At 42.7% G+C, this 22,881-nt stretch overlaps 1 protein-coding gene and 1 non-coding gene across 6 annotated transcripts; one reads left to right on the top strand and one right to left on the bottom strand.

Moving 5' to 3' along the window:
• The first annotated feature begins 786 nt into the window (after window positions 1–786).
• LOC117713896 (zinc finger protein 426) lies at window positions 787–22,157 on the top strand. Of its 5 annotated transcripts, none has more exons than XM_076939812.1 (8): window positions 787–1,169; window positions 5,511–5,618; window positions 12,456–12,602; window positions 14,420–14,502; window positions 16,172–16,298; window positions 18,039–18,119; window positions 19,243–19,325; window positions 19,775–22,157. In XM_076939812.1, exons 3-8 carry the CDS (start codon window positions 12,578–12,580, stop codon window positions 21,029–21,031), a joined length of 1,656 nt encoding a protein of 551 aa, XP_076795927.1. In that variant the 5' UTR covers window positions 787–1,169; window positions 5,511–5,618; window positions 12,456–12,577; the 3' UTR covers window positions 21,032–22,157. The 5 variants fall into 5 exon arrangements, with proteins under 5 accessions (XP_076795927.1, XP_076795926.1, XP_034366314.1 ...); XM_076939811.1 differs by having other exon boundaries at window positions 788–1,169; window positions 5,511–5,659; window positions 19,772–22,157; XM_034510420.2 differs by having other exon boundaries at window positions 789–1,169; window positions 19,772–22,157.
• Window positions 12,756–12,860, bottom strand: LOC117714485 (U6 spliceosomal RNA). The gene has a single exon (XR_004607559.1). It is a non-coding gene; the product is annotated as a U6 spliceosomal RNA (small nuclear RNA).
• Window positions 22,158–22,881: the final 724 nt, after the last annotated feature.

Raw genomic sequence — 22,881 nt, forward strand, 5'->3', positions numbered from 1 at the left:
TCAGTCCTGAAAGTTGAAGAGGCTTCTAATAACATTACAGTTCTCAGCTACTCAACTGTTGGGTTGTTAAACTGGCTGTTCATTCATGCTATCGGGAGCATCAGTATCCAGGAGTGTAGAATCTGAGTGAGCATTTCTCCTGTGACTTCAGATGATAAAAACCAGGATTTGATCTTACTTTTTGCTTAGGACATTAAATAGAACCGGAGACTTAAGAAAACAGTTGCTTGGAAAGATGCAGATTAGGACAAGTCCAAGACCCACTCAGTAACGACTTCAGAATTCTCAGAAACCTTGAATTATTCCCATTGGCTCCTGAGCCTGGTGGAATGGGCTGAGGTAGGTTCAATCTGTTGAAGCAACCTACCAAAAACAATACCAACACTTGGAGAGGTCCAGATAATTACGGAAGCGAGACTCTGTTCTGTTTCCTACTGAATTAGGGTGTTCTAGAAAGCAAGGGTTCTAAGAATGCAGTGGAGGCAGGCAAAAAAGTTTCTGCTGAGCTTCCTGCGTGCTGAGTATCCACAAGAAACCTTGTGGTTAAAGGACTTACTGGTCCTGGACACCACCGATTACTTTCTGTCTCACTCGTTGCTCGGCTCACAGCCTGGATTGTAATTCTGTCTTGTCTTCGAGAACACCGTTGGCCTCCAGCTCCAGCGGTGAAGCCATTACAGCGCCTCCGCCCTCAAACTGCGGAGAAATCAGAAATCTGAGTTCAACCAACGTAGACTCTCAGCCCTGGCTCTGCAGCAAACGGAGCGCGAGCGGAAGTGACGTCATGCCCGCGACCGTCTCTTCCGGCTCTTTTCTGCACCGAAGAGTTGCAGAGTTATCTGGCCTTTGTGAGTTCTGCGGTACAAGGGCTACCTGGAGGTTGAGAGGGGAGATAAAGAACGAGAGTGCTGAGCTCTGCTCCACTTGCCACGGCGCTTCTGGGCGCGACCAGATCTGAGTCCTCTCTGGCTGTCAGTCACCAGGGTGGGAAAGTGCCCAGAGGGCGGGTCCTGGCGATGGCTGCATCTACGATGCTCCTGCTCTTCAAAAGCCGCCAAAGCAACATCTATGGAAAAAGCTGTTTTATTTTTCTCCTCAGAAAGAAATGAATTTTTGCCGGAGTAGTTGGATTGACCAGCGTCATAAACCTTGCGATTTCAGCGCCTCTGGTGAGCACTTAGTGAAAGGTGGCTTTTGGAAAAGGCTGTATTCCCTTTTTAAAAAAATTAGAAACGAATGCCTGGGATGAAAGCATAATTCTTTTGTTAGATTGTATTTTATTTAGTGTGTGCGTGTTTTATTTTGATCGTTAGTTTCAGATACAAAGACATATTTCTTAGTTGCTTAGAATGTACGTCTTTCTTGAGAGAGTATAAACGTTGGTAGACCTAAAGTTCATTCATAAAAATCTAGTGGTCAAGCCTTTGCTCACAGCACACTGTTAGGAAAAGGATTTCCATGAGTTCTTGGCTAGCCTGGTGTATAAAATGAGTTCCAGGCCAACCAGTTGCTGCATGGGGAAATAATGTATTAAAAAAATAAGTAAAAACCCAACAAACAGTAATAATGAGTTGTTTTCCACATCCAAAGTTCCTAGGCTTGTGTTTGTTTCCTCATCCCTTTTATCTCCCTGTGCTAGTGATCAAATTCAGGGCCTTGTGCATGCTACACATATTTTTCTCTTAGTTCTTAGGCCTGTTCATCACTAAACTGCTTGGAGCTCACAGAAGAAAGGTGGAAAGCTAGAGTATTAAAAATCATAGAATTAACTATTAAGATTGAAACCTTAGTGTTCTCTCCCCAACAATCCCCTTCATTTCTCTTTTAAAAAAATCTTAGATGTATGTACGCTATAGCATATTTGGTGGTGCAGTATCTGTTGTGGTACAGTTACCTCATGCAGCAATCTGTCTCTACTCTTTGCCCAGCAGATAAATATATTGTATGTGAATTGTTTGCTAAGTTGTAAACTGAAAATAGTGGGCGACGTAGTGGCATATAGCAGTAATCTCAGGGACTGGAGCAGTAGGAACATGATTTTCTTTTTAAGATTTATATGTTTTATATATGTGACTACACTGTCACTGTTTTCAGACACACCAGAAGAGGTCATAGATCTCATTATAGAGGTTGTGATCCACCATGTGGTTGCTGAGAATTGAACTCAGGACCTCTGGAAGAGCAGCCAGTGCTCTTAACCACTGAGCCATCTCTCCAGTCCCAGAACATGATGTCTATACCAGGATAGTTACATAGTTTCAGGCCAGTCCAGTCTGCATAGTTGTACCCCTCTCTCTCAATAAACAATAATAGATACAACACTTGACTGTTAAATACTTGGTAATGTATCATCTAGATTAGGACATTGTCTTAATGAAAGCAAAATATTATTAGATTCAATCAAGAAAATCAAAGAGTAGAGTTATTTGGGTATGCAACTCAGTTGGTAGAGTGTTTTCCTAGTCTGCACAGAATGTACAAGGCTCTGGGCTCAATCTACAGACTGGAAAAAAAAAATCACACAGCAAAGATGAAATCATTAACTCAAGGCCAATGCCCCACAGCTGAGCTACTGGCCAACCCAGTTAATGATTTCAAAGTGACCCCCATTCAAGAACTTGAAGTACAATGCACTGTAATAGATTGTGAGCTTATATCAGTCTTTACATTTTCATTTATGCTTTTTGAAATAGATTTTTACTGTGTAGTTCTAGATGTCCTGGAATCCAGTATGTAACTCATGCTTTCTCTTGCTCCTGCCTCATGACTCCTGAGATTTATATATTTCTTTATGTCTGTATTTTAATGTAAATAATACAAAATGAGTATGTGATAAATTTTTGGCATGTGTAAGAAAATAATAAAATGAAGTTCTATATTTTGATCTAATTCAAAATCCAAAATTTATATAATTGATTTTCATGTATCAGATTCATAGATAGTACCTTGCAGTGTATTACTGTATATCAGTATTAGGGTTCCAAAATCAAAGCCCCCATGTACAAAATTGAATATTGCTACTAATTGTATTCAGTCAACAACTGGTATGTAGTTTTACTTATATATTGGCTAATGTATTCCTTTTACTTAGTGCCTGTTTCTTTTTATTTATTATTATTGTATGATGTGTGTGTGTGTGTGTGTGTGTGTACAGAGGTCAGAGGACAACTTGATAGAGTTGGTTTCCTCCTTCCATCTTGATGTGGATTCCGGGAATTGAACTCATGCCGTCAGGCTTTCGTGGCAAGCATGATACTCATTGAGTGTTTGAGCAGCCCCTCTGTGCCTATTTTAACAGCTTGTTAGCTGTAGTGTGCCTCAGTCATTCGGCATGGACACAGTATACTCTTCCAGGCTGCCTTTGAAGTACCTCAGCAACTTTGTCATCACAGACAGCATCTCAACCATATATACTTTTCTTTTGGATCACAAGTATGACATTGATAGCATCTTCCAGGATTTTCATTCGGCACACTTTATTCTTACGTGTGTGTGTGTGTGTGTGTGTGTGTGTGTGTGTGTATAGAAGTACCAAGGCATTTATGGAAATCAGTTATCTGTTAGAAACCTCTGGATTTCCAGAGATAGAACTCAGTCTTTTAGGCTTGGTAGCAAGTACCTTTCCCATTTGGTAAACCATCTCACTGGCCCTGGCAGACTTTTTAAAATTTTAATTTATTTATTTTATTTATTCACTTTTCATCCCACTCACTGCCCTCCCTCCTGGTTACCTCCTCCCACAATCCTTTCCATTCCCCCCCTTCCCTTTTCCTCTGAGCAGGTGGCAGCTCCTCTGGTACTTTAAGTCTCTGCGAGGCTAGGTGCATCGTCTCCCACTTGCCTCCTGGACAAGGCAGCCCAGCTAGAAGAACATATAAGCAACAGCTTTCGGAATAGCCCCAGTTCCAGTTGTTTGGGACCCATATGAAGACCAAGCTGCACATCTGTTACGTATGTGCAGGGAGGCCTAGTTCTAGCATGTGTATGCTCTTGGGATGGTGGTTCAGTCTCTGAGAGAACCAAGGGTCCAGGTTAGTTGACTCTTTTGGTCTTCCTGTGGAGTTCCTATCCCCTTTGAGGCCCAGATACTTATTAATGACAGAAAAAAATGCAGTGTCACTCACTTATCCTTTATTTTTTAATTATGCTTAGGGGGGTGGGTTGAGATCAGGGGCAACTTAGGAGTGTTGGTTCTGTCCTTCCACCCCGAAGGACTCTGCAATTAAACAGCACTCACTAGGCTTCGTAGCGAATACCTTTATCTACTGAGCCATCTTGCTGGCCTTACTTTTTTATTTCTGGTGGGAATACATCCTTTATTTTAAATTTTTACTGACAAATTGCCACTGACGGCTAATCTTGTTAGTGCCCTGTGATAATCCTTCACTGTGGAGGGTTTTCAGTATTTCTCATGCTTTGTGGAGTATCTGCCCGAGATGCTTTTGTTGCTTTATTCTTCTGATGGAAGAGATTGCCCTTCTCAGTTTTGGGCCATACATCAAGCATCCGAAAACAGATGGTCACAAATGCAGACTCCATACCCACCTGCCCGTGATATTTCAGGTCATGAATATCCCATTTTAGCAGGATAAAGGATGCTTCCAGCAGTATAAATAAGACAACGTGGCTGCTAATGAAGTCTAAAGCTTGGGCAGTCTCCCAGGTAGCTTATCTAACTTAACCCAACTGCAGCCCACCAGATGGCTGGCTCTGTACCTCTGCTCTGGTCTGGTCATTGTCCCCTCCATATCCACTCTGTTCTTTTCCATGTCCATTCTCATTGACTGCCTTCTCTCTGGGACATTCTGTCTGCCTGAAAGTTCCACTCCCTATTTTCTGCCCAGCTCCTGGCCCTCAGATCTTTGTTATAACCAATCAGCTGCAAGACAACCTCTGATACATTTCCAGATTGCCTTTAGACAGGTGTGGAATAACAAATATTTACAAAATAGAAAACAGGGCAATGGGCCATAGAAATGACAATACCAAAATCCTGTCGGCACATAGCTCTCTGTTGGTACAGAATTCAATTGAAAATACAGAGACGCACTTTCGCACAATGTGAAGAAAGCTTACTCAGACATGCCATAAACCTGGCGTGGATATTAAGGCCCAAGCCAGTGTTGAATCAGTTCTAGGCCCTCTGATGACTTACAGCTACAGGAACAATGTAGGCCCTGGTCGCAGGTGGAGGTGTCTCAGACTCTCAGGCTTTCTAAGGTGCTCCTCCGGTTTGGTGTGTGAATAGCAATTCAAGTTTGTCTGCTGTGGGCGGATACTTCTGCACCATGAAAATGTGATGCAGCTAGGTGCACTGCTGCTGCTTTCGTACCTTAGTCTTAATTTCCTTAAAAAAGGGTAAGTGTAGGGACTAGCACATTTGTTCAAACTTTACATTGTTCATAGCATTAAATGCTGTGGTCAACCAGCTGTCCCATTATCACATGTGTTTGAAACTACTGAACTTTTGGTAAGCATGTTCTCCTTTGTTAACTCTAATGTCATATCAGTTTTGTTTTGAGACAGGACTCAGGCTGGCCTTGAACTCCCTGTGTAGCTGAGAATGACCTTGTGCTCATGGACTTGCTGTCCCCACCTCCTGAGTGCTGGGATTTCAGGTCTGTATCACCTGTCTGCACCTCACTCATCACCACATTCTGTGAGTACCCATCCCCTTTATAATAGCATCTTTGGCTTCAGCTGGGGCCCTAGTCAGCAGCATGTCCATTTCTCTTTGCTCACCTTCCCATGTTTTCTGTATTGAAACTATTCCCAGTGTACAGTGTTCACCTGAGTTCCTTTCTCACTTGGTACCTCCCTCCATCGTCAGGCTGCCGAGGGAAATGAACAGGATCACGGTCCCCTTTCACCAGGAGAGACTTTTTAAAATAAATGCATTTTAAAATCATTAAATTATTTGTGTATATATGCATGCATAGTTTTGTGTGCTTAGGTACACATGTGGAACTCAGAGGTCCACATCTGTGTCCTCTGCCTATCTTCACTCTTGAGTTAGGGTTTCTCATTAAAACTGTAGCTCACCATTTCGGCTAGACTAGCTGGTCAGTATGTCTCGGACCCCACACCCCTTCCAGCGCTGCAGTTACAGGCGTGTGCTAAGTTACGGGGCGCTAGGAATCCACACCCCGAGTCTTCATGCTTACACAGCAAGTGTTTTGTCCACTGAGCCATCTCCTTGGGTCCTATGGGAGATACAGTAGATGCCTCAAACTGTAGAGCGTATAGAACTGTCCGTATAGCGTCCCCCCACAAACATAAGTATCTGTGATTTATAAATTCAGTACAGTAAGAGATGAACAGAAATAACTGAGATTATTGAATACTTTCATCAATATAAGTTAAATGGATATGGTTTCTCTCAACGTTCTGTTGTCCCATAGTTACCTTATTTCTTCTGTTCAGACTGACTGACCATGAATAGCATACTGGAATATAAATATGGGAGCAATTAGTGTATTGAGTTCTGTGTTAATAGGATGTGCCATAAACACAAAGCATCTAGTGTTGACACTCATTCAGCCTGTTTTGTCAAATCGTATCATAGGTACCATCCAACACCTAATAATTACCCTTTGAACTCAGTGGCCCATGACGTATAGTATTATAAAATTCCCCGATGGCTGTTTTCTCTTCCCTTTAGAATTTCATATAGTTACCATATTCACCTCCCTCGTCATCTTCTCCTAGACCAGTTCCCTCCTTCCTTCCTACCCAGCTTTTATGCTTCTGCTGCTTCTTCCTCCTCTTCCTTTTCTTCTTCTTTTCTAGTACAGTTTGTGCTGCGCAAACACTCCATCCACTGAATTGTAGACAGCTGATGTTCCTCTGCTAGGTTTTAGACTTTGTCTCCTTTCACCTCTGTGCTATTTTGTCTTGCTTGAGCTTGCAGAGATCTTGTCCATGTTAGCACCACCGCCGTTAGTATGTCTGGGAAACACATTCATTGAGGTCATTTCTGGCTCTCTCGACTCCCTTTTCCTTGATGATTCCTGAGCTTTGAGAAGGAAAGTATGATAGAGATGTTTCACTGGGTTGAGCACTCTGACCAGTTGTGCGTCTTTGTGTTGATTGCCATCTACTGCAGGAAGCGTCTCCAATGAAGATTTAGAGATATACTAATCTATTGGTATAGTGATGTTATTAGGAGGGTTTTTTTCTATGTCTATTTAGCAGAATAGCAGTGGTAGCTCCCCCTGGGTCTAAATCCTATCTAGCCAAGGTTTCTTGGCTCTGATCATACTAGCTATGGGTTCATGGTTTATTGGAATGGGTTCCATCTTGTGCAGAGAGCCTTAACTCCAATCAGAAAGTATTCCCATTACATTGGTGCCACTTTTGCATCAGTGAGCATATGTTTCCACGCTGCAGAGTTCACAGCTGGATAAGACTGTTGATTCCTTTTCTCCCTTTGTAGCATGTATATCATTCAGTACAATAAAAGCTAGCCAATAGGGATAAAGCTTCCAGGTTAATACCAGCTTGATTTCATGTTCTGTGGCTAACATATGTGGTGTCTTCAGCAATAGGGAATTATTCTCAAGTTCTGGAGGGTAAGCAACTGCAGTGTCCAGTCTGTAATGTTTGGAGGTCTGTGCAGCACCACTGGCCAACAAATCCAGAAGAGGTAATTCATTCCTGGCACTGAACTTTTTATGTGTTAGTCTGTGGTATCCAGTAGAGGCATTGTTGTCTGGTTATAGGGTAACTCCATTTAACTCCTTTTTTTTTTTTTTTTTTTTTTTTTTTTTTTTTTTTTTTGTAAGTATGGATTTTAGGAAGGTAGGTTTTCATATAATATTATTAAACGCCTTTAGTGCTGTCTTTCCCTCACTCCCTTTTCTGTTCTGCCCTCCTGTCCCTAATCCATCCTGTGGGATTGTTTATTTTTCTCCTTTGTGGTGTGATAGTTTTTAATTGTCAACTTTTCAACATAGGATCACCTGGAAAGAGTCTCAGAGAGGAACTGTGTAAATCAGATTTGCCTGTGAGCGTGTCCGTGGGGCATTGTCTTGATTGTTCGTTCCTATAGGAAGGCTCACCCTGTTGAGGGTGTCACCATTTCCTGGTTTTGGACTCTGAAACATATAAGACGGGAGAAAGCAAGCAAGGACCCCTTCATCTCTCTACTCTTGACTGTCAGCGTGATATAAGTAGCTGCTTAAATTCATGCCTAGGTGTCCCCTCAGTGATAGACTGTAGTTTCCAGTAGCAAGCCAAATAAATTCATTGTCCTCTTAAGTTGCTTTTGGTAAGATTACTTAGTTCATGGTTAGGCGGTGGCAGCACACCCTTTAATCCCAGCACTTGGGAGGGGGAGACGGGTGGATCTCTGTGTGTTTAAAGCAGCCTGGTCTACAGAGCGAGTTTCAAGATAACTAAAGCTACAGAGAGAAACCAAACTAAACAATACAAACAAACAAGATTGTTTAGTTCAGGGAGGTGGGTGACTCAGTGTGCAAAAACACTTGTCTTCTAAGTCGTGTAACCTGAGTTTGATCCCTGGAATTCACAGTGAAAGGAGAGAACAAATTCTTGAAAGTTGTTGCCTTACCTTAACACGTGTATGCCTATGCATACACACAAAATAGTAAATAGTTTTAAAAGTCTTCATTAAATGAATAGTAGCTTTTGTCTGCCCACAGAGGGGAGAGAGAGAGAGAGAGAGAGAGAGAGAGAGAGAGAGAGAGAGAGAGAGCCATTCCAGCTGCATCCTGCTGTCTGTATATTTCTTACAGAGAACAGACAAGAATATTCCAAAATTATGTTTTAATAACCATCATTCTCAGCACTTAACTTTGGCCAGATAGCCACAGGTACATAATTCTAGCACTGCAGAGGCTGAGAAAAGGTTGAGAAGTTCAAGGCTACTCTAGGCTATCAGGATCCTATTTTGAAAACATTGCCTTGGATTTAAAGGTGTCTTGGGTATTAATAGCAAAATGGAGTGTCTGGTTATGAGTTGGTTCCAAACCCTTGCCATAGTCTAATGGTAGTCTTCCTAGTTGTATGGATTTGGTTTTATTTTTTGTTCAGTTTTCAAGGCTGGCTTTAACCTCACTGTGTAGCCAGGAATGCCCTTGAACTGATCCTCTTGCCACCCTTCTCAGAGAGTAGGATTAGAGATGTGCTTTGTTGTATGTCATATGCTTTCCAGTTAGATTTATAAACCAGTGGGAGCTAAGTCAGACTGTTCTCATCTTTTATATCTGCATAGCTCAGGTGGCAAGTGTTAGCATTCCCAGTTGCTGTTTAAGATCCCGAGCTGTGCTAGAATAATGGCTCAGCAGGCAAAAGTACCTGCTGCTCTTCCAGAGGATCCAAGTTCAGTTTCCAGCATCCAAGTCAGACGAACAGGGATTCTAACTTCAAGGTATCTGATAGCCTCTGACACAGGCATGTAGACACTGTGTGGTGAGTGCACATGTGTGTACATACACCAAATGCGCACACACACACACAAACACATACCACACACACCACACACACAAACACATACCACACACACACACCACACACACAAACACACACACACACACAAACACATACCACACACACCACACACACAAACACATACCACACACACCACACACACAAACACACACCACACACACAAACACATACCACACACACCACACACACAAACACACACCACACACACAAACACATACCACACACACAAACACATACCACACACATAAACACATACCACACACATAAACACATACCACACACATCACACACACAAACACACACACACCACACACATATATACACACACACAGTTGACTTACCAGGAATAAAGGTGCACATTTATAATCCCAGCACTTGGGATGACCAAAAAGAGAAGTATGCCTAGTAAGATGGCTCAGCCAGTAAAGCCTCTTGGTGCTAAGCATAGCATCCTGAGGCCAATCCTGGGGCTTACGTGGGAGAAGGAGAGAAACAACTCCTACAAATTGCTCTCTGATCTCTACATGTGGGCCATGGGCACACTCACACATACATACAGTAATAACAAAACCTTTAAAAGGGCAGTGAGAGGCTCAGTGGGTAAAGCAATTGCTCTGCAAGCTTGGTCAGGATTTAGTCTCTGGAACCCACTGAAAGAGAGAACCCATTGAAAGAGAGAACTAGCTGTCTAAAGTTGTTTGCTTACTTTCTCCTGTATACCATGGCATGTGTATCTGCGTGTGCGTGCACACACACATGCACACACGCTATAATAATTAGTAATAATAAAATATAGATATATGAAGGACCAGAGAGAAGACTCAGCAGCTGAAGGTGCTTGCTTCCAAGTCTAACAGCTGGTCTTCAAGCCCTGGAACTCACAGTGAGAGGACAGAGCCTATTTCTGGAAGTTGCCCTCAACCTTGAATGTGTTTTGTCATATACCTATTTTCACAGCACTCCTCTTCCTCTTCCTCTTCCTCTTCCTCTCCCTCTCCCTCTTCCTCTTCTTCCTCCTCCCCTCCTCTTCCTCCTCTTCCTCCTCCTCTTTCTCTTCTTCCTCCCCCTCCTCCTCATCACACTTTTAGATCAGAACCACTAAATTCATGTTATTGGGGTACTAGAGAGATGGCTCAGCAGTTCTACAAGAGTAATTGTTGCTCTTGCAGAGGGTGTATGCTTTGTTCCCAGTACCCACACAGTAACAGGTGTTCTCACCCTTCCATGTAACATAGTTCCTGGAAATTGAAATTTATGTTGTGTTATGAACAGTCATTTAGTTAAATCAAGTTAATACTCAATTGTAGAATTTCAAAAGGTTCTGTAATTGTCATGGTGGGAATACAGGTATTCCAAAGAGAAGCCAATGCCCCCTTTTTTTTGGCAGTCAGACTACTGAAAGCACAGACTTACCTCAGTTTGTATTTCTATAAGAATCTTGTGTTGGGGAAAGGAAAAGACTGGGATCCTGGTGTCTCTCTCTCTCTCACACACACACTCTCTCTCTCCCCCCTCCCCCCCCCTCGTGTGTGTGTACGTGTGTGTGGTCTGAAACGAGTTCAGATCATGATTCAGGAGGCTGGTAACCACATACTAACCAGGACTGCTAGGCTATGTGTGCCTCTTACCCTCTAAATCTGAAGCTCATGTTGGGACTGCAGAGATAGGCTAAAAAGTGCAGGGCTCTGGCCCTTTTGGGGTTTTTGGTTTCTTTTGAGGTAAGGTCTCACCACTGTGTAGCTTGAGGCACTGCTTAAAGTATGTTCAGAGATTCCCTGCTGCCCAAATACCATTACATTTAAGAACTACCTAAGATAGGTCAGAGGTAGAACTCTTGTCTACCACATAGGAGACCCTGAGTTCTAGCTCCCACACCTGTAAAAACAGATTTAAATACCACCACCAACAAAATTCTACCTGGAAACAAAAGAATTCTTTTGGGATCATAAAGACGGCTCAGTGTTTAGGAACACTGGATCCAAGCACTTGTGTCAACCCAGATATCCAGCAAACGTGTAACTCCAGGCCTCAGGAGAATGGGATCAGAGGATGCTCAGGCTCTCAGCATAGCTGGGAAAACATGAGCCCCAGGTTCAGGGAGATCCTACCTTAGATGAACAGGTGGAGGAGAAGAGAGAAGGGCATTGGATACCTTCTGGCCTCTGTATGTGCACATACACACAAATAAAGAAGAAAATTATGATTTGCTTTTGTACATACAATCTTACCACTTGTTAAAGATGAGGGAAAGTTTGCATACTAATGAAAGAAACCCTTACAGCCCTTCAAGTCCTGCACTGCCATTTATCACTGGATGATAAATGAGGAATCACAAGTGCTCCAGGAATATACATGCTCTCCTGTTTTGTTCTGTTTTAGATTTTATGATTGTCTTCTCTGTATGTGTAGGTAGAAGGAGAAAAGGGTGCACATGTCACCTCATGAGTGGAGCTCAGAAGACAGTTTATAGAGGTAGTTCTCACCTTCCACCTTTACATGAGTCCTGGAGACCAAACTCAAGTTTTCAGGCTTTACATTATCTGGTGACAGGTACCTTTATTTGCTTAGCCATCTTGCTAACTCCCTGTTTGACAGAAGGTTTTGTTTTGTATCCCAGAGTAGCTTTGAACTCACAGCAATTCCCTAACTCAGCTCCCGTGGGCTGGCATTGTAAGTGTGCAACACCATACTTTGCTTTGACTGTAGCTCTTTTTAGGGCAGTGATGTCTACTGTGAAGGGTGGTTATAATGATTAATTGAACACACACACACACACACACACAGACACACACACACCCCTCACCTTTCCTTGCACATTGTCTGCTGCATAACATTTCTCAGTGAACCACAGTTAGTATCACTAGGACTCATGTTTCAGGGAGTCCTATGCTTAGTGATCTTCTTGTGTATTCCCTGAATATAGTTTATATATGGCAATTGACAGAAAATGACTACGTAATGTTAATTAGTAGTTGATATTACAGGAATGCTACCAGGTGTGTACAACAGGTGATAGAGTGCCCCTGTCCACTGAAATTCATCAGCTGCACTAAAGTGATGCTTGCCTCAGTGAAAGGAGTATTCATGCACACTTCAGTGTTGCAGGATGGCAGCTCCTGACTCGTCCCATGGTAAGTTCTATGGATACTGTTTCTCGGAATTCCTGAGGTTCCCCTAAAGTAGTACTGTATATAGAACAGTAGTCTGGGCCAGAATAGCTTATGTTGCCGATTCTTCTACTTTTTTTTAATTTATTCTCCTCTCATATATTATACCCTGAATACAAAAATATGGAATGAGTCAAGAATTTGCATGTCATCCTTGCACAGAGACCATGCTAATCCTCTCTGTATTGTTACAATTTTAGTATATGTGTTGCTGAAGCAAGCAGGTGATTCTTTTAAATAGTCTAAAAAGAATAGAGAGATGGCTCAGCTATTAAAAACACTTGTTCTTGCAACTCCAGTTCAGTTCCCAGCACCCAAAGAGTGCTTCACAACTACCTGTAACTCCAGTTCCAGGGGATCCAGTGCTTTCTTCTCACCTCTGCAAGCATTAGCTATACATGTGTGCACAGACATATGTGCAGGCCAAACACTAATACATGAAATTTAAAAACAAAGGGTAGTTCTTTGAGAAGATATTCAGGAAATAACAGCCCTGCACATTCTGAGTTTGCCTTGACCCCTTGCCAGTAAAAAGGGGTCAAGCATTTCATTGATTTGAAGCATTTCCAGGCAACTTGAAAGGTGCTCTAGGTTTTTTTTTTTTTTTTTTTTTTTGGTAGGTCCCCCCCCCGTGTGTGTGTGTGTGTGTGCTCATGTGTATGTGCATATGTGGTGTGTGCATGTGGAGGTCAGAGGTCCATGTTGGGAGTTTTCCTCAGTCATTCTCCACATTATTTTTTTAAGGAATGTCCTTCCTTTCTTCCTTCCTGAGAGAGAAGGGGGCAGTGAGGGAGAGCACAACTTTTAGGATTCAGTTCTCTCCTACCATGTGGTTCTTTGGTCAACAGACTTGGTAGGAAGTGCCTTTACCCATTTACTGGCCGACAGGGGTATTATAACTTCTCTGAAGTGTGTTACAAGGGGAAAAGTACAGTCTTCATTAGGAGTTTTATAATCATGACAAGTAACATTTTTGTTTTAGAACATATATATATAAATGAGTGTTGTCTGAATGTTTGTCTATGCATCCTGTGTGTGTAGAGCCCGCAGAAGCCAGAAGAGGGTGTAGGATCCCTGGGACTAGACAGTTATAATCTGCCATGTGGATGCTCAGAATTGAACCTGGGTCCTCTGGAAAAGAATCCAGTGCTCTTAGCCACTGAACCATGTCTCCATCCCCCAACATTTCTCTTTTTTGGGATAGGGCTCTATGTAGCCCATGGTGGCCTCGAATTTGCTAGGTAACAGTTGGTAGCTTTGGAGTTCTGATCCTCTTTCTTCCACCTCTTGAGCTGGGATGACAGGTATGCATCATACACCCTAGGCTGATATGGATGCCGGGGCTGCATGCATGCTAAGCAAGTACTGTACTCAGCCCCAGCCCAGCCCCAGCCCTGATAAAGTAACATTTTCAGAGCATATGCTTTCTCACTTGTGAACTGAGCTTGTTATTAATCAATAGTTATCCTAATAAGCAGTATACCTTGCCATTCTTCTTTCAGGTTGTAGATGGGGCAGGACTGCTCTAGCATTCTGTGGCAAGTGGGGTGGGAAAGAGCATGCAGATGTGTGAGAGAGAGAGGCAGGGAACAAGAGGGAGAGAGGAAGGGGAGACATCGACTGAGAGACACAGAACAAGAAAGAGAACAGGAGGGAAGGAGAGATCAGCATGGAGTTAGATTGATTACATAAGGCTTTTGTAGTAGGCCAGAATGACTTCTGTGTTTTTGAATGAGAATTCTGGACAACTGAGTATTCATACCTTTCTCTTTTTCCATAAGATCCTTCAGAGGACCCAGTCTGCCTTCACGAAGAAAACATATCAGCAGAAATGATGTTGGTTGATTGCCTGACAGATTATCAGGTAAAACACACACACCCCACATACACACTCAAAATGTCCTACTTTAGACAATTTCCTTTGGATAAACTTATCTCTAGAGCTGTTTAATGCAAACAGAGCCTCACTCAAAGATCTAGATCCCTGTCCCCTAGGTTTCCTGGGAGACAGAGCCCTCTTTTAGTTTGCTTTTTGTTGCTATGATAAACACCATTGCAATCTGGAGGGTAGAAAGGGTTCCTTCCAGCTTACCGTTTTCAGATCATAATCCATCACTGAGGGAAGCCAAGACAGGAACTGAAGCAGAGACTAACAGTAGAATCTATTTACTGCCTTGTGCCCCTGGCTAGCTCAGCTACCTTTCTTATCCATCCCAGGCTCATCCCAGGATGGTACTACCCATAGTAGGCTAGGTCTTCCTTCATCAATCAGAAATCAAGAAAATGCCTGCAGGCCATTCCGATGGAGGTAGTTCCTCAGTTGAGATTCCCTCTTCTCAGATTCTAGGTTTGTGTCAAGTCAACAATAGTGATGACAAAACATTTCCTGTTAAGTGACTTTGAAACTTACAGTTAATTCTGATTTTCCAGTAATAACCTGGTTTTACACTCCTGATGTCAACTCTTCTTCTCTTATTACATTTGTGTTTTCTTGTGTGTGTGTCTATATGTGCAAGCACTCATGTGCACATACAAACATGCATGTACACCCATGCACACATGCCCACGAAGATGGAAGTGCTTATATGAGTGCATGCACATTGTGTGTGGATTCAGAGAACAGTTTTCAGGAGTCATCTCTCTCCTTGCGTCATATGTGTCTGAGGCTCACACTCAGGTGGTCGGCCATCTAGCTGACCCCTGGTCAACACTGCATGTTTCTTCCTTTGTTGAGTGCTCTGGCAGATGACAAGGTGGATGACCGTGTCCTTTTCCACAGGCATTTATTCATGCATGCTTGTTCATCATATCTTTTGGAAGCACTGTTGAGTGTGCTTTCTTGCTGTATCAGTTGCTGTTGAGCAGTGGCATGTGACTTGAGGAAACCAAGAGTGAGAGTAGGGCTGGGGATGGAGCTTAGTGATAGAGTCCTGCCTAGCATGCTCAGTCAAGGTTCTGCAGTGCTAGGGAGACGGGTCAGTGGTAAAGGGCTTGTCCAAATACAAGGACCTGAGTTTGGATCCCCATCACCCATGTAAAACTTGGCATGGCTGCATATGTCTGTGATCTCAGGACTGTGGGTGGAGCGGAGTGGATTCCAGGCCTGGTCAGCTAATCTAGCTGACAGCAATTTCCAGGTTCAGTGAGAAACCCTGTCTCAGAAAAGAAGGTGAAGAATCAACTGAAGAAGAAATTCCAACATCACCCTTTGGCTTCCACATGGACTGTTGCAGTCAAGTATTCCTACCACTACACATGTACACACACACACACTCACAGACATGCACAGAGACATGCACAACACACACAGGAGTATGTGAGTTCAAAGAGGAGTTAGTAAAGCTACCTAACTCTGGTGTTAGATAATAAAAGGCCGAGGAGTTTCCTGTAGATGTAGGGTCCTGTTTCTTCATCCTCCCATGTTCATTAACAAGAGGAGTTTCCTGTAGATGTAGGGTCCTGTTTCTTCATCCTCCCATGTTCATTAACAGAGTTCTTATTTGGCTCAAACCAACATGTCTGCAATATTTCAGGAGTTAGTGAGCTTTGAGGATGTGATTGTGGATTTTACCCAAGAGGAGTGGATCTCACTGAACCCAGATCAGAGAGACCTCTACAGAGAGGTGATGCTGGAGAACTACCAGAACCTGGCCTCACTAGGTACGACTGCTGCTGTTACTGGTGGACCCTTATGGACTGACTGTTTTAGGGGTGGTGATAGCAATTCTGAATAAGACAGTTCCATCCCTAACTTCATGTTGTTGTGTTTTTAGATGGGGAATCTCAGTGTAGCCCTCATTAGCCTAGAATTTGAAATGTAAAACAGGCTGACCTCAAGCTCACAGAAATTACCCTTGCTACTGCCTTCTGAATGCTGAATATGTTTTATTTTATCAGGGTGTTTTTTTAAAAGTCCAAGGTTCTTCATATATTTTTTTTGCTGGGTGTGGTGGCACATGCCTTTAGTCCCAGCACTAAGGAGGCAGAGGCAGGCATATCTCCGAGTTTGAGGCCAGCCAGGGCTACCCAGAGAAACCCTGTCTCAAAAACTACCTTCCACCTCCCAAAGGAAAGTATATATTTTTCCTCTCCACATTTGATAGGCTAAATCAGAAACTGTGAAATCGTTTATCATTTCTATGTCAATAAGTTCTCTTGGAGTTTGAGAGATGGCTCAGTGGTTAAGAGACCTTCTTTACAACTCTTAGAATGACCTGGATTGAAGATTCCAGCACTTATGTAAAAAGCCAGGTGTGGTCTTGCATGCATGTGTAACCCTAGTGTGGAATTGAGGGGAGGGTGGAAATGATGATCTTGGAGGCTTTCTGCCTGCCGGCCTAACTAGCAAAATATCAGCCAAGGTTCCAGGAGAGACTGCCATAGAGAAGACAGAGCGTGATAGAGAATGGTACCCAGTACCCTCGTTTGTCTTTTGCATGTGGACATAGGGATGCACACTTGTACACACGTGTGTGTATATACCACATATGAATAATCCACACAAATACATACACACACATACATATATTTAATTTAAAAGGGGGTTGGGGAGCTGGATTAGCTGTCTCTTGAACTCTGAGAGAAATTATTGATAGAGAAATGATATAAGATTTTACATTGAGGTTTCTGATTTAGCCTATCAAATGTGAAGACTCATACTTTCTTTTGGGAGGTGCGAGGCAGCTGGTTACGGCTTAAGCATGAGGACCTGAATTAGATCCTCATCTCTCAGGGATTGTTAATCAGTACACACACAGAAGCAAATCCACATACATCAGCACATGTACCCACACACAAAATAAGAAGTAAATTAGGAAGTTTAATTATCTTCATGACTGTGATGAATAATGCGTTATATGAACCAGTCGTAGTTAATTCCCCTAGAGGAACAAAGATCTCTTTGTTGCAGTTCTCTTACTTCCTGTTTAAATAAAAGTAAAGTCCTGGGTTGAGATATGACTCAGTGGTTGAGCACCTGTCTGTCACGTGCAAGGCCTCGGGTGCAATCCCCAGTCTTATAGAAAGAAAAGTCTAGTTCTTTGTAATGTATATATGACTAAATTAACTAGGGTCTTAGACTCTAGAACAAACTAAACTTCTGAGGCATGGACAAGTGGTACTCGCACTATCAGTCCTTTGAAAATAATTTCTCTGTTACCATCACGGCTCTAGTTCTTGGCTAGGTGTGGTGGCACACTCTGCCACCACACACCTGGAAGGCTGAAAGAGGAAGATTTCTGTGAGCTTGAAGCCAGCCCAAGCTAGATAGTCCCACTTGTCTCAAAAAGCTGGAGGGAAAAAAAAAACCCAAAAAACAAATTTTCTAATTCCTGAGCCCTGGGAAGTTGTGCCATTTTTCTGTATGAGCCTTTTCACTAACGTGTCTTACGTTGTACACAGGATATCAGCTCATCAAACCCAGTTTGATCTCTTGGTTGGAACAAGAAGAGTTCAGTGCAGGTCAGAAGATAGTTTTTCCAGGTCAGTATTAATGGAAATTCTATTTACTGAGAGTTTAGTCTGTTTGTAACTGAAATAAACTTAAAATAAAAAGAAAGCCCTGTGTTGGACTGGAGAGATGGCTCAGTAGGTAAAGGCACTTGCAGCCAAGCCTGACAACGGAAGTTCAATCCCTATAACCCGTGTGGTGGAACCAACTCTCAAAGACCCCTGACCTCTATATGCGTGCCGTGATGCAAGTGTGTGTGTGCACACATACCCTCAGGAAGTGAATGGATGGATGGATGGATGGAGGTCCTTGTATTTCTTTGTATGGTATGTGTTGTGGGGAGGGAGGAGGCATGCATGTGCTGCTGCAGTGCGTGTGCTGCTGCAGTGCGTGGGCTGCTGCAGTGCGTGGGCTGGAGTCAGTCCCCACCAGCTACTTTGTCTGACAGTGTCTTTGTTTGCTACTTCATGTGCCAGACCTGAAAACTTCAGGGGATTTCTCTGTCCCAATATTCCGTCTTGTCATAGCTGTACTGGAATTAGAGACACATGCTATCATGCCCAGCCTTATGTGAGTTCTGGGGATCTGCACTCAGGTCCTCATACTTGTACAATAAACACTCTACCTGCAAAACCATCCCAGCTTCAATAATGAAGCTCTGCAAAAGAAAATGTGTCCCCGAACTCTGAGCCAAGAAAGAAAACCGTCAACTTCAATTCTCTTAGTTTCCTTGTAATCAGACCTTTCTTTACATCTGTTGCTTGGGGAGATGCTCTTTCCTAGAAATCTTCTACAGCATTTCCCTGATAATATTTATTTACCATCAGGTTTGATTTTTATAGAATCAGCTTTTAGTATAATCTAAAGGTTTGACCCAGTGTCCTTACCTTTGCCTCACATGATGGCACATTCCTGAAATCCTTCTGGCCAGGAAGCTGAGGCAGGGTGGCTATGAAGTCAGTGCAGTGTGGGCTAAGTAGTGAGTTCAAGGTGAGGTCGCGTAGTCTCAAAAATGGAACAGAAAAAAAATCTTCATCTCTCCCTTTTAAATTCAAAATAAAAGTAAATGATCCCTATTTGTTTTTTAGCGCCAGTTAAAAAATAACTCCCTTTCTTTTTTCCAGATCTTACATTTGTTTTTCTGTTTTACTTCAGAATGGAAAATACAGCTTGAAGCCAAATGTTCAGCATTCCAGCAGGAATTTTTGAGGGGTAACATATCCAATGGGATGCAGATGGTAAGAATAAAAAAATATATCTTGTTCTTATTCTTAAAGAAGAATAGAGGTTAGAGATGTGTCTTCTGTAGAGCACCTACTTGGCATGCTTGAAGCCTTTCAGGGAAGAAATGTAGGGATTTCTTTAAAGGAGATATTGAGAGAAGCAGATAGCACACAAGAGCAAATGTCCCTGAAGAAATCATTGTGCCCCAGTGTGTAATGAAACTCGCTGCTCCAGAGCTCACAAATTGCATCTTTTTCTTGGAGTGGTATAGAAACCTTTTAAAGATTAGAGCAGATGACACAGCAATCTGGAGTGTTTAGTCACACCACTTGAGAGTAATTAACAGGGTATGAACTGTATGCCTGTAGTGAACAATAATCGTGATTATAGTGTTTTGTTGTCAAATGGCTAAAACCTTACCAACTGACTGCAGAAAACTGTTGTTTATGCCTCTTCTCAGCAGGCAGGAAGTGACAGAGTAAGGGGGCTCTGTGATGGGACTCGATGTGGAGACGTCATCAATGAACTCTCACCCCTCAGGACAGATACAAACACTCAGCCTGCACAGGATAACCATGGTTGTAGTCAGTACAGAAAAGACTTTCTGATGCTTCAGACGAAAAACTGTGATGGGGAGAAACTCTCTGAGTTTAGTGAGAGTGAAGAAACGGGCACGACCACAGTTAAAGCTTATCAAAAAATTGCCACACAAGAGAAAGGTTTTGAATGTAGTGACTGTGGGAAGTCCTTTACGAGTCAGTCACACCTTCAGTCACACCAAAGAACTCACAGTGGAGACAAACTTTATGAATGGAATGAATGTGGGAGAAGTTTTATAAACTCAAGACTTTCTGTGCTTATAGAAACTCTCAATGCAAAGAAACCTTACAGATGTAAGGAATGTGGGAAAGGCTATAGATACCCTGCATATCTAAATATTCACATGCGAACTCACACTGGTGAAAAGCCCTATGAATGTAAGGAGTGTGGGAAAGCCTTCAATTATTCCAATTCATTTCAGATACATGGAAGAACTCACACAGGAGAGAAACCCTATGTCTGTAATCAGTGTGGGAAAGCTTTCACTCAGTACTCGGGTCTTAGTATCCATGTAAGATCTCACAATGGAGACAAGCCCTATGAATGTAAGGAGTGCGGGAAAGCCTTCCTTACATCCTCTCGACTTATTCAGCATATAAGAACTCACACCGGAGAAAAGCCTTTTGTGTGTGTCAAATGTGGGAAAGCCTTTGCTATTTCTTCAAATCTTAATGGGCATCTGAAAATGCATGCTGAAGAGAAGACCTGTGAGTGCAAGATTTGTGGGAAAGCATTTGGATATCTTTCATGTCTTAATAATCACATGAGAACTCACAATGCCAAAAAATCATACACATGTAAGGAGTGTGGGAAGGCCTTTAACTATTCCACCCACCTTAAAATTCACATGCGAATCCACACTGGAGAAAAACCCTATGAGTGTAAACAGTGTGGGAAAGCCTTCAGTCACTCCACTTCATTTCAGATTCATGAAAGAACCCACACTGGAGAGAAGCCCTATGAATGTAAGGAGTGTGGGAAAGCCTTCATCTGTCCCAGTTCCTTCAGGATTCATGAAATAAGTCATACCCACACTGAAGAGAAACCCTATAAGTGTCAACAGTGCGGAAAGGCCTATAGTCATCCTCGCTCACTTCGCAGACATGAAAGAACTCACTAGAGAAGCCTAGTTGATTGAAGCAATGTGAGAAAGCCCTTATTTGAGTTATTTTGCTTTGAAGACATGATTTTACTAACACTGGAGAGAAACTATTAAAATTAGATATGTAGCTTAGAGCAGTGCTGTGTTACCGTACTGAGAAACACAAATATTCTATGTCAGAAAGACTGAAGTGGATGCTGGCAAGATGGCTCAGTGGGTAAAAGGCACTTGATGGGAATGTCTGACAACTTGAATTTGATCCACATCTATGTAAAAGAGAAAGATACAGTGGCATGCATCTATATTCTTAGCCTTCCTACAGATAGGAGGCAGAGGCAGCAGAATCACCTGGAAGCTTGCAGCCAGCTAGCCTATTCTATACAGCATGGCAGAAAGGAGGGCTCTGCCTCAACAAGGTAGAAGACCTAATGCCTTAAAGTTGTCCTCTGATCTCCATGTGTCTGCCCAGTCTCCCACATATACCACAGTAATAATTTTTTTTTTTTTAAAGAATTGAAAATGAGGGTTGAGATGGCTCAGCAGACAAAAGCATTCTCCATACACTCCTGACTACCAGTTTTCTATCCCTGGATCCCACAGTGAGTGTAATGAGAGAATTGGTTCCTAAAAGCTGCCCTCTGACCCTTACATGAATGCTGTGGCCTGCACATCCCCCAATAAATTACATTTTAAAAATTCAAGTGAGGGACTGTAGAGACGATTCAAACAGTTACAAGCATCTGCTGCTCTTGCAGAGAACCAGGCTTCAGTTCCCAGCACTCATGTGTCAGTTTGTAGCCATCCATAACTAGGTGAAGGGGATTTAGCACCTTCTGGCCTCTGTGATCACTCAGCATACACACAAGTGCATATGTGCAGGCAAAACATGTATAAAGTAAAAATAATAAAAAGAAAATGAAGTTGCAATGAGTCCATTAGGAGTGACTAATGTCCTCAAAAGGTTAATATGCTGCAGGATGCACACGGAGAAGACCATGGAAACTTCAAATAGCCTTCTGCAAATAGAGATAACTGGCTCCCACAAGTGTTTCTACTAAGGCCTCCAGAGGAAACTACCTGAGTTATGCTCATCTCTGATTTCCAGCCTCCAGATTGTAAGAAATAAATTACCATGTTTAAGCTACTGGTCTGTTACTTTGTTGCATTAGCTCTAACAAATTGTGTATGTGATACACACACACACACACACACACACACACACGCCTTTACATTACCCCAAAACTTTCGTTATATACAGGTCTGAATACAGTGACCCTGTTTGTATAATCCTATAATTTGAGAGGTGGAAGCAGGATTTAAGTTAAAGACCCGAGTTATATAGCAAGATCTTACCTTCTCTGTCTCTCCTCTCCTCCCCTCCCCTCCCCTCACCCTCCCCTCCCCTCCCCTCCCCTCCCCTCCCCTCCCCTCCCCTCCCCTCCCCTCCCCTCCCCTCCCCTCCCCCTCCCCTCCCCTCCCCCTCCCCTCCCCCCCCCCCACCCCCCTCTCTCTCTCTCTCTCTCTCTCTCTCTCTCTCATCTCTCTCTCTCTCTCTCTCTCTCTCTCTGTCTCAGCAGTTATGACCTGTATTTGGTTCCCTGTGCCCACATGGTACCCACAGTCATGTCTGTAATTCCAGTTACATGTCATCTGATGGCTTTTTCTGATTTCTGAGTCTACCATACATTCATGTGGTGCACATAAATACATGCAGGTAAAACACTGAAAATAATAAGTTATAAAACTAAATGATAGTCCAGTAATATCATCCCAACATTTGGGGGTTTGAGGCCAGAATGATCACCAATCCAAGGTCAGTATTGGGTACATATTGAATTTAAGGTCATCCTAGATGCTATAAGATCCCA

This window comes from Arvicanthis niloticus, chromosome 8 (genome assembly GCF_011762505.2).
Source record: "Arvicanthis niloticus isolate mArvNil1 chromosome 8, mArvNil1.pat.X, whole genome shotgun sequence".
In the NCBI taxonomy this organism is placed as follows: Eukaryota; Metazoa; Chordata; class Mammalia; order Rodentia; family Muridae; genus Arvicanthis; species Arvicanthis niloticus.

Bases quoted from the DNA above. Each gene is read 5' to 3' on its own strand.
- LOC117713896 (XM_076939811.1), top strand. From the start codon at position 12,578: ATGGCAGCTCCTGACTCGTCCCATG. The intron at 12,603-14,419 runs GTAAGTTCTATG...TTTTTCCATAAG, and splicing joins AGCTCCTGACTCGTCCCATG to ATCCTTCAGAGGACCCAGTC. The intron at 16,299-18,038 runs GTACGACTGCTG...CGTTGTACACAG, and splicing joins CCAGAACCTGGCCTCACTAG to GATATCAGCTCATCAAACCC.